Genomic DNA, 12140 nt, shown 5'->3' with positions numbered 1-12140 from the left:
TCCAAAGGATTGTGCCAATTCATACTGATTTTAGCACTGCCCAATAGGTTCACCCTGTAGTTGCCAACAATGGACACGATAATTTGAATGCTTTTGATAATTTAATAAGGGAGAATTGTTTTAAGTAGGTTGTTTTGCTTGAGAGTGAAAATATGAATTTTTCCTATTTTCTTAAGGAAATAATCCTGAGGAATAAATTATCTGTACAAAGTTATAATAGAATTGCTTATAATAAAATATCAGAAGAAAACAAAATCACCAATAAAAAGTGGATGTTAATAAAGTCTGATATTTATGCTGAATGAAATATTGCTCAACTGTTATAAGTTAATTATTTTGAATAATATGTAGCAACATTGAAAAATGCTTATAAGATTAAATTAAAAACAATATATGTAGAAATTTGCAAGCAGAGCCTAAAACGCATATAGAAAAACAGAATACAAATTATATATGTACCGTGATTAGAACCAAATAAAATAAACTTTTTAAAAATCATGAAGGAAATAAAATAAAACAATAGTAATTGCATGTGGTGGTAAAATGATGCATATGTTTTTTGCTTTCACACTTGACTGGTATAACATAAACATTTAAAAAATATATTTGTTCTTTCTATAAAATGCCATCTTACTATCGTTGCCATTTAAATTTAACCATCTTCTTCTGAAGATGGACACATGAAGGAAATAATATCAAAAGAAAGTGTTTGATGGAATGGCTTTCAGAAAATAAGTGTGCCATATTTCCCAATTATTAAAGTTTTGGTCCCTAGACTAGCAAATTCAGATCATCTCTTAAATGTTTCTATCTGTAAAACCTACCTTGTTTCCACCTCTGCAGGGATATATCACTCCAATGGATTTTATTTGGCTGAAGCATCTGATTCCAGACGTTCTTCAGAATAACAAGGAGTTTCTCTTTGGGAATATTAGAGAACTTTATGAATTTCACAACAGGTATATAAGAATTCAAATTATCAGGAAAAATGGAAAGTAAGAGAAAAAATGGAAATCAGACTGATGAGATTTGAAGATGAACATGTGTAGACTTTGCCAGGTTTAAGCAGGTAGTCCAGAGTCAGTAGGCTTGGTTGGGATGGGTTGGGATGAAGAGGGAAGAAGTGCCACAGATCTCAGAGGGAGAAGGAAAAAGGCATCAATGACACATACCAGGTATCGGGCATTAATGTTATGTTTTTTGCATGTTTTCCTTTGCTTATTTATCTATTCATGCATCTGCATTTATTGAGGACCTGTTCTGTGTCAGTCACTGTGTTCAACATTAGGAATAAAGATGACCAAGGCACATGTCAACATACCTACTGTCATAGAGTACTACTGGGAGCTAGGGTGTTGGAAAATGCTAACTGGTCCAACAAGTTGTCCTCTTAGCCCAGAGCTGCTTGGGTGTTGAGTTCTAGAGAATTAGAAGAGGAAGAGACTTTGAAGATCATCTTCCAAGCCTTTCATTTCACAAATGAAACTACAGCTCATTTCCTCTCTTTCCTCGGTATAATAACCCCAAATCATACATGTAACTGATGGAAAAGAAGAGACTGCTTGGTGAATTCACCCAGAGTTGTTTCCCAACCTCATCTCTTGTCCATTGGTCAGACACAAAACAGAAATGGAATACCATTTCTGCTACCTTCCCTGGAGAAGTCATTCAACCTCTTTATGCCTCAGGTTTCACATTTATGAAACCCTACCTTACCAGGTTTGGTAGATAATTAAATGAGATATTGTTTATGAAGTACTTATGCCTGGCTTACCTTAAGCTCTCAGTGCTATTAGCAGTAGAAGCAGCAACAGCAGTTCTTCTTCTCCTTCTCCTTCTCCTTCTTCTTCTTCTTCTAGATTTTATTTATTCGTGAGAGACACACACAGAGAGGCAGAGACATAGGCAGAAGGAGAAGCAGGCTCCATGCAGGAGCCCTATGCGGGACTTAATCCCAGGACCCCAGGATCACGACCTGAGCCAAAGGCAGATACTCAACCACTGAGCCACCCAGGCATCTCGCACCATATTCATGTGATTCTCATGCATTAGGGAGCCTTGGTGCATCTTGGCTGTCTCCAGCTAGTGCCTAGAATTATCAGGAGAGCTGTGGGTGGCTTTAAGGAATCCTAGTAATGTCACAGAATGTTTTTTTCTTCCAAATCAGTGTGTTAAAGATGAGTCAAGAGCAATAAAGCCTTGGAAAACAGCATTTTTCTGAACACGTCTTAATAACCTTATGTGATTTTTACTTTAAAAAACCCTCATGTGTCTTAACCTCATACATGAAAAAAAAAATCAAAATGTTACTATACTTTTCCCTCCCTAGGACTTTTCTGAAAGAACTGGAAAAGTGCACTGAAAACCCCGAAATGCTGGCACGCTGCTTTCTCGAGAGAGTAAGTCTGTGCTTCCTGTAAGTCAAAATAGCCATGTGATTAAAGTTTAGCCCTTAATTTTCCTGTGTTGAGGGGCAAAGGCAAATGGGAACACCAATGGTCTGACAAGTTACACAAGCCTTTTGAATGCAAAGCAGGAGTCCTTTGCAGTATGTCACCCAGGGTGAGGTGAGTCCAGTTTAACTAGGCTCACATGACAGATGGGAGCAACTTCCAAGCTTGACCTCCCGCAAAGCCTGGTGACATGAAGGACTGCCCCTCCTCAAAACAGAGGATCCTCCTCTGAATGACTAAGCTCACTGTTTTTTTTTTTTTTTTTTAACAAGAATCACACAGCAGGCTTAAATTCCTCACTAACACTCTCAAGAGCAGAAGTACTGATGGTAAATTAAAAGTCTTAGAAAATATATTTTCTTCTATTTTATTTTTTTACAGCACAGAGAATGGTTAGAATATGTTAAATCTATGGTCCTTTTTTTTTTTTTTTACTTTTCAGTTTGGAATTTATTTTCTATTTTTTTTTTCTAATCTTAATGAAAAAATAACTTTGGAGCATATTTCAAAGTTTATTTTTTTTATTTTAATTTTAGTCCAACTAACATATCGTGTATTATTAGTTTCAGAGGTACAGTTCAGTGTCTATGGTCCCACTTATGCTTAGCACCTAACAGGATTTCCTGCCGTACAGCACCGTATCTCTGACTTCCTCTTCCCCACTGCACAGACTTCTTCCTTCTTGCCCTCTCTGCATCCCTACTTTGGGCAGTGAATAAGCTATTTGGACCAGTGATGCCCCATCAAAGCTGGCACAGAGAAATGTATAACCTAGCACCACTCCCCACCACTTTCTTCCCTTGGGAGGACTATGCAGATGATCCTGGTGCCCTGGACTTTCTAAGTCTTTTGCATTTCCTCTCTCTTTCAACTAGACCTTCTTTTCCTTCTCTTCCTTTTCTTTTTGTAAGCCTGAGACAACAGGTCAACTCAAAAATTATAAAGAACTCAAATTTTGGCTGATAAGTCTAAGAGTGGTATGTGTAATAAACTGAGAGCAAGCAAACAAAAATCCCCAGGTTTTAAGGCTTTGGACATAATGGAGAAATAGAGCTTTTGACCCTCAGAGCTCTTGCCAGCTTAGAAGGTCCTTTCCATGGCCCTGTATGGGTTTTCCCTCAGCCTCATTGTAGGTTTTTTTTGTCAAGTGCCAAATTCAAGGTACACTACAAACTATGCTGTATCCAATCTGATTAATTTCCTTTTTGAATTACTTTGTAGTATTATTTGTGTTTTGTAGTGTTTTGTAATTTTGCATTCATCAAACCACTGATGTGAAATCTAGTTTCAGAGTTTAGAAATATTTTATAGTTGCTTACATCATCATTGCAAAGACTTATTTAAACTGTTGGATGAGGAAAGGACCAAATTCCTGTGGGGAGAAAAGGGACGTGGTTAAAAAAAAAAAAAAAAATTGTCCCAAGTATAAGGTAATGGTTAGGAACGGCTGACAAAACATATTTTCCTAGAAGAATCTCTCACCTAAAGTGAGAGCTTTCTATAGTCCCCCATGTTGGGAGAAACCTGAGAAATCATTAATCCAGACCTGCCTATAAACTCTGCATATAATCCTGTATGATTTATGATGTTGGGGACATAGTACTAGTAATAAACTGGTCTCAATCATAAAGTTATTAGTCCAGGACAGATGTAGTAATTAAAAACCACGATTAGCTAATCTTTGAGGCTCCTTGAAGGAATTGGCTGCTGCTGTGTATTTGTTAGTCAGTGAGGTGGGCCCCTCACCGATTATTTATTACAACAGTTGACCTTTTCTCAATAATATTTGCAGAATTCCATTAATCATGAAAATGAGTTTTGAAATATTGCTCTGGTCAAATGTTTCAATCAGACTCTATAGTCTGCAGAATCCAGAAAAATTCTGCCCCAGAGACCAAGCTCTACCTAGAATAGTTTTGGTCAGTAGTCTGCCTTGAGTTCCATTGGCTCTGACATGTGACATGCACAATGGAAATAGCACTGGGGCGGGACTCAGGAAATGTAACTTCTTATCTAAGGTGAGCCACTTGCAATCTGCATAAACTCATGTTACGTCACTTAAACTCCTGGAGTCTAATTTCCTTCCTCCATACAATAGGCTTAATGATACCAATATGTAAAGACATTGTGGATATTTAATGAAATACTGTTTACAGAAGATTTCTACAAAGTAAAAAGTGCTTTGTGAATAGCCACCATGTATTGGGTACTCCGTATGTATTGGGCATTTGTTGAGCAGTTTCTATACATCATCTCATTATACAGCGTCATAGTTGACTGCTGCTGTGAATCTACTTAATAGATAAGAAAACTGAAATATCGAGAGGTTAAGTCACTGAACTTGGGCCATATGGTTGGGAACTGACAAAGCCAAGAACTGAACCTGGACCATCCACCAACAGCCCACCATCCTAATGCATAAACGATCGTGTGTGAATATGAGTTTTTGGTAGCTTTTAAGCCTCCTAATTTATTCTATAAGTAGGTGAGGATAGTTGGGCACTTTCATATGCTGCTGGTTAGTGTATATTCCTTAAATTTCTTTAAGGAATTTTGGATTGAAAAGCAAATTTAGATCAACAGTCATGTTCTGGTGCTTGAAGGCCTATGGTATTCTGCATTGTTCGAAGCACAAGTATAGTATCAAGGGGTAAGGATTTCAGGAGCACACATTTCAGCTCAGCATCCACCGAGAGAACCAGGTGCCTCTGATGCTGGAAAAGTTTGGGGAAAGGTGGCTGACTGTCCAGGATGTTTCGCTTGGTGGGAATCTGGAGCTCCAAAGTCTCCTCTAGCTTTTAAGAATCTTCTGGTGGTTAGTGTTAAAAGCAATGAAACCTTGAATTCTTTTAGGAGCTAAAGGCCAATGTTTTTGTGCTCTGACAGACCCAGTGTGGGTGAGATGCCTTAATCAATTTGTAGTATTTTATAAGCCTGGCCTTTGGTATGGCAAGAGTGTTCCCCATGTGTAAGCTACTCTATTGTGGAAGATGTTGAATTTCACAAATGTACAGTGCCTGACACATCAAAGGCACACAATAGATAGTTCTTGAATGAATAAATAATGAACATATCGTTAAGCTCTGAGTTACTATTCTAGTTCCTTAACCTGTCTGAACAACATTTCTCAAGGGTCATCTCCCTTCCTAAACATGTGTGCATGCACACACACATGTAGAAATAGAAAGCATTCACTACAGCAGTGTTTTTAGAAGTAGAATAGACATAGTTGAAGCTGTGGGGAAAACAATAACCTATGTCTGCATGAAGGACATCAAGAGTTGGCCTGAGAAAAATAGGGACCCAGAAATCTACAAGGATGCAGCCGCGTGGGCTTCTCCACCAGAGTACCACAGGTTCTGTGGCAAGCATAGCTTCTGTGGTCCAGGTGCTAGTGATTGAGTGGATGAAGCTGGCAAGTTGACTCCATAGGCCTGGGGTAACCGTTCTGGGGTATTGGTGAGTATGTGCCTACCTCCCATGGTCTTTGATGCAATGGGAAAGAGGTCACAGAGCACTTGGAATCCCTCTTGAGATCTCCAGCTCTGAGATAGTCGTATAATTTTTCTGTCTTGGCATCTGGTGCTGTAGGTCAAAGGTGATGTCTGAGGCAGAGCCTGCTGCTTTGGGAGTTGCCCAAAGAACTTAGGGCTGTGTTGTTTTGTTCAAGCTGCCACATTTTCTTTTTGGGGTATTTCCATCTTTTGGTTGTCTCTTGGGTTTTTTTTCCCCCTAGGGTTGGCATCATGATGATCAAAATAGGAAGATAGGGAGAGAGAAAGGAGGGCCCATCAGCCACCAGCACCTTTTCTGTCAGTTTTACCTCTCACTGCAGAGCTATTCTGGGGAGACAGTGATGCCCTGGATAAAGAGCAGAGGATGAAGGAGGAAGATTAAAACTCACTCCTGTTGATGACTTTACTGATTTACCAGAATCCTGTGGTTGTTCCCACAACACTCTGTTCAAATCTGTGTTTAGTACTTATGGTTGTGTAGAACTTCCTGTTCACCTTCCCATCACACAGTCACTCCAACATAAGGTTATCATGCATCCCCAGTTCCTCACACTGTGAAAATACTCAGGTTTGTTGAATATTTGAATGAATAAATGATGTCATCCTGTCCACTTACTGAAAAATGCTACCTGATTAATTCCAATTCTTCTCTCACTCAGAAAGAAGATCTTCAAATATATTTTAAATACCATAAGAATCTGCCCCGAGCTAGAGCAATCTGGCAAGAATGTCAAGACTGCACCTTCTTTGGGGTAACGTTGAGATCACAAAGTCTTCCACAAATTGTTTTCCCTGGACAATGCTTATGTGTGCCAAGTCTTTAAAGAAACCAGCAGTATGAATGAGGCAGGGGAATTTGGCATTTGAATTTATGGCAATTTTTATGAATTAAAAGTCTCTCCTATTTTGAAATTACATGTTGGAGGTTTTGAGGTGGCCCTGGGTCTCTATGGGACAGGCCTGTGAGAAGCAGCTGTAGCTGAGTGAGCAAATCAGAGTCCTTGTCTAGGATGGGGATTTTAAAAGAATTAAGTCCAAAAGTCCACAAACTGGGGCTCCTTGGAAAGACATTAGTAAGTCATCATGTAACTTCTAGACTCAAAGTGACCTGAACAGACACCCCCCTCTCCCCAAAGACAGGCTGCCTCTTTTTCAGGATCTGAAGTGGACTTGCTTTCTAAACGAAATAAACGGTCCTACTTCCCTAGTTGCATATAGAATTACTAGCCAAGCCATCCTCTTTCCCCTTTGTCTCATTTTACACACTGTTCCTGAGGCACGCAACAATTTGGTAACATTACCAGGTTGGTCAACACAGCTGTACCTCTTTTCCATAAAGAACCTGTTTCATTTCTTGTATTCAAATGCTGCCACTTTGTTCTCTCTCTGTGTGTGTGTGTTGTTTGTTTTATTTTACATTGTTTCTGTTTGGCTTTTAAAGGTTTGCCAGCGCCAACTGGATCACAATCTCCCTCTTTTTAAGTATCTCAGAGGACCAAGCCAGAGACTTATAAAATATCAGATGCTGCTGAAGGTAAAGTCAATGAGACAGAGCTTTCCTGTGCATGTGCTATGGGAGGCTCCTGTCCTCAGACATACAGAGTTGTGACTTTGTCTTCCAAAGGGAAGATATGTCTATACTTCAGGCTTCTTCTGTCCTCCAAATCTAAAGCACCAGATCTCAAGGAGGAGAAGGATCAAAGAGTTGAAAGGGACCTGGGAGCCTGGCTAGTCCAACATGCAGCTCAAGGCATGATTTCTAAGGAGGCTGGTTTGGGGCGGGAGAGTCCTTGGGAGCAAAGGGAGAAAGAGGAATGGCACCACACTGCCGACAGCTGAGAGGGTGGGGAGGCAGCCAGAGCCTCTACTCTCATATAAAGTATCTACAGATAAAATACCATCGGCTCCATTTTACAGATGAGACAAGGAGCTTCAGAAAAGAGGTGTTATTTTCCCCAAAGTCACAGTTTTCAGTGCATTAAAGTAATGGAAGGGAGAAGGCAAAACTGGTCTTTTCTCCTCTTGCAGTATCTACCTCCACCCCCAGATTAGGTATCTTTCTCAGGAGCAACATAAGGGAATGAATTTTGCTCTGCTGAACCCATAGGTGGTTCTTTGTCTGACAACAGCACCCCTGCAGGAGAGCGCTCTCAGACACCCCAAACAGGGGAGAAGGCTGTCAGCCTCCGCACATGTGAGCTGAGGGAAAGCTTTGGACCACGTCTCCAAGTTGTGTTTTAAATCAACCTTTATAAGCAGCTCTTGCCCAGTGGCTACTATCTCTTAAACACACATACACACAAGCACCTGCTGTGTACTAAGTACCTTCCCACATGTATTTCTTACTTAATCTCCATAATCAGATGAGTCAGAAAGGTTTTGGAGTATGAAAAAGCTGAGGCTGGGAGGGGTTAAGCTCATTGCCTAACATTCTTCCCTCAGAAAAAGTTGCCCCTTTCAGCTTTGCCTCAGCTAGACCGGCCCTGCCATCACCAGGTGTGCCATTCCTGGACCATTTAGGCCTTGGTTTTCTCATGTGTGAGATGGGGTTACTAGAACCTCCTCCAAAGGATTGCTGTAAGGAGCAAGTGAGTAATGCACCTGGAGATGTCGCTCAGTGCGGACCCCCAGGAAGCCTCCTGGAATGCACAGCCACTGTTTTACACACAGAGATGCCACACCAGTGTGGGAATGGGGATGACGCTCATGGCTTCCCTCCATGAGAGGCATCTGAAAGTGCATTTCCATATAGCAGTCACGTTCACGTAGAGCCTCACACTCCTCTGACCGTCCCATCCTCACTGTCATCTGAGCTTTATGAGTCCTATCATAGAGCTGGGGAAAGAACGGGAGGACTGGGAGTCTTCACCTCCTTGGTCTGAGTACACCGGGTACCGAAGTGCCCAAGTTTTCCCACAGGAGCTGTGCTGACACAGAGCAAAGGTCTGTACCATACATGGAGGGCTACAGGGTGAGGTAAATAGAAACCTGGGCTGAGGAGTTAGACGTCCTGGGTCCTGGGCGTGGATCTGGCCCTGACACTTCCAGAATGCAAATTACTTCACCTCTCTCTGGCTCAAGTTCCTCGACTGTAAAATGAAAGTAGTACTAGTACTTTCCTGGTGTGCTCTTCGGAAGCATAGACAAGGTAATGATACATGTTAAAAGTAATTAGAGAATTTTGTTAGTTTCATTTCACAGAGGAAAGAAGAGATGGAATCACTATAAAATATTCCTTGGGGGTCCTTGTGAAACCATGGGAGGCTACTCAAGGCAAACCAGTTTTTCCCATAGCTAAGCTTGCTGTGTGCTGGAAAAACAAGTTCAAACCACTGGCACGCCTGTGAAGAAAGGAAGAACTTTGTAGTGTTCTCCACCCTGAGGGACAAAGCTCATTCTACAGTGCCTACTATCGGCTTCTTTGGGAGCATGGATGTCTGACTGCTGGCCTCATGGCTTAGAAAGGGTCGTGGAATCCTGGTGTGAGAAAGCTTTTTTCTGAGTACAAAAGAAAAGGGAAGAGAATGATAGAGTATACCATTAAAAACAGACACATGAAAAATCGGGTAAAATATAGTATTAGCAAAATATGGGACAGATGGCCAGGGTGCTAACTTATGAGTTCATAGAAGTTAATAATTTAAAAAAACAAAACCCCAAAAGAAATGATACTTATGAAATGCTTAATATTTTTCCTGAGATATTATGAAAATTATCAGTTGTGACAGGTTTTTGAGTACATAAAGTACATAATGTCTAATGAGTTATAGCAAGCTGATGAAACAATATATTATTTATTAGCATACATTAGAAATAGGTACATTTAGGGACAATAGGAATTCACTTTTATTAAGGTCATGATTTATGTCAAAGAGGCTAAGTGATGTATGGAAACTACCAAACTTACTTATTCTTTTTAAAAGATTTTATTTATTTATTTGAGAGAGAGAGAGCACAGCAGAGGGAGCAGCAAAGGGAGAGGGAGAAGCAGACTCCCCGTTGAGCAGGGAGCCCAACACAGGGCTCCATCCCAGGACCTGGGATCATGATCTGAGCCAAAGGCAGAGGCTTAATCAACTGAGCCACCCAGGTGCCCTGAAACTATGAAATTTAATGTAGAGGATTTTTCTTATCTGGATTTTAAGATATGATTTGGAAAATGATGCATTATTCGTTTATAATAAATTTTGCTTATTGTAAGAAGAATGTTCTAAAATAGGTAGTTATGCTGATTTCTGTGTAATGCAACTCATGTCATAGGAGTGATTCATTTGTCTTCTTTTAAAAAAATTAAATAGACTACTAGAAAAAAGACTTAATAGGGAGAGGTTGGTAAAAGGTTTGTAAGATGAAAAAAGTGTGAGGATCTGATGTAAAACATGGTGATTGTTGGTAACAGTCTATTGTATAATTGAAGTTTACTAAGAATAGGACTTAAATGTTCTTGCCAAATACATAAATAAATAAATATGTGAGGTAATGATGTGTTAATTAGATAGAAGAAATCCTTTTACGATATATACATATATCAAGTCATCACCATATACACTTTAAATACCTAGCAATTTTATATGCCAATTATACCTGAAAGCTGAAGTAAAAAAGAAAACAATAAAAAAAAAGAACACAGGACATAGGCAGTTTACAAAAGAATAAATGCTAATAGCAAACATTTTTTTTGAAAGTTCTACCTTAGCAGTTATTTGAGAAATTCAAATTAAAACAACAATGAGGAGGCAGGATTTCTCTTTTGGTTGAATTGGCAAAACTTTTTGATTAAATTTAATACTCCATGTAGGGTGGGGGCTGGTGAATCAAGCTTTTATATATGACTGGTAGGAACTGGTTCTTCTATAAAGAATTTGGAAGTATACAACAGAATTTTAACATTGGGGCACCTGGGTGGCTCAGTTGGTTAAATGTCCAACTTGATTTCGGCTCAGGTCATGATCTCAGGGTTGTGAGACTGAGCCCTACATTAGGCTCCATTCTCAGCACAGAGTCTGCTTGTCCCTCTCCCTCTGCTCCTCACCCCTCCCCCCAAATATAAATTAAATCTTAAAAAAAAAAAAAAAGAACTTTTAACATTGACAATTTCACTTCTAGGAATTTATCCTTAGGAAAAATGCACAAAGATTATTATTATTATTATTATAGGAAAAAATTATTGAACCTAAATGTTTAACAGTAGGGGGGATTAATGAATTATGATTAATCTACAGGATGCAACACAGCTACAATTTAAAAACATGTTTTAAAACATAGTGTCATGGAAAAATGTTCATGATATGTCATTGAGTGAGAAAAAACCAGGCTACCAAACACCGTGTCCAATATGATTCTGTTTGTGGAAAGAACTCTATGCCATTCTTTCCCACTTACTTGTGATGGGCAAACTTGCGTCCATCCTCTGCTAATTTAATTTTGGCTGGAGATTGTTTGCACAGTAGGTTTAGTTGTCAGTCTACTTTTTGATTTCCAATAAGGCTTTTGGGTTAATGCAGGGTCTGCTGGATTTTGAGTCTCCTGAGGATTTGGGAATAGACACAGGTGACCAGGAAGGAAGCTTGGCTAAGGTACTGTATATTAAATATTGTTTTATATAACTAACTGTTAATGGTGTTTGTCTATGGGTGGGAGAATTTATGGCAGTTTTGTTTTTCTTGTTTATGATCTTTATTGTTTAAGTTTTCTAAAATAGTATGTATCCTATAAATCATGATCACAGAAAAAACAAAAAAATTAAAGGCAATTTCAAGGTGAGGTTTCATAACAGGATAAACAGTAATATATTTTCTTTCCTCCACATAAAAATGTTTTAACAGGAATACAAAATTAAGTGAATGTGTAAAATGCATACATTAAAGACTGGCACTGAATATAATAACATTTCTGCTGTGGTTTTCCTGTGTGGTAGGATTATGAATGATTTATATTTACTTCATTGTACTTCTTAGTATATCTAATTTGCATGCATTATGCTTTTTTCCCCTCCAAGTGTGTTTGTGGGTGTGAATTCTAAGATAGCCACGGTTCCCTCGGAAGAAATGGTGGCCACACCATATCGGGAAGAAATCTGTGACTTAGCAGTGGTTTTTTTTTTTAACTTTTCTATAGAATATTCTGGTTTTAACAAGGAAAACATGAGGCGCGGTCATTTGTATGCCTTCTC

At 39.3% G+C, this 12140-nt stretch overlaps 1 protein-coding gene across 4 annotated transcripts in view; it reads left to right on the top strand.

Moving 5' to 3' along the window:
* The window catches only part of MCF2L2 (MCF.2 cell line derived transforming sequence-like 2), a 237951-nt gene that overhangs the window by 183690 nt on the left and 42121 nt on the right, over window positions 1-12140 (top strand). For all 4 annotated transcript variants that reach the window (XM_038583487.1, XM_038583488.1, XM_038583489.1 and 1 more), the window contains 5 exons: window positions 844-959; window positions 2330-2399; window positions 6628-6720; window positions 7410-7502; window positions 11473-11544. In XM_038583487.1, coding sequence (XP_038439415.1) covers window positions 844-959; window positions 2330-2399; window positions 6628-6720; window positions 7410-7502; window positions 11473-11544 — 444 coding nt within the window. The remainder of the gene's footprint in view (window positions 1-843; window positions 960-2329; window positions 2400-6627; window positions 6721-7409; window positions 7503-11472; window positions 11545-12140) is intronic.

The sequence above is a fragment of the Canis lupus genome, chromosome 34 (assembly GCF_011100685.1).
Source record: "Canis lupus familiaris isolate Mischka breed German Shepherd chromosome 34, alternate assembly UU_Cfam_GSD_1.0, whole genome shotgun sequence".
Lineage (NCBI taxonomy): Eukaryota > Metazoa > Chordata > Mammalia > Carnivora > Canidae > Canis > Canis lupus.
The sequence above is the reverse complement of the archived record's forward strand: the minus strand, read 5'-3'. Positions and strand labels throughout refer to the sequence as shown.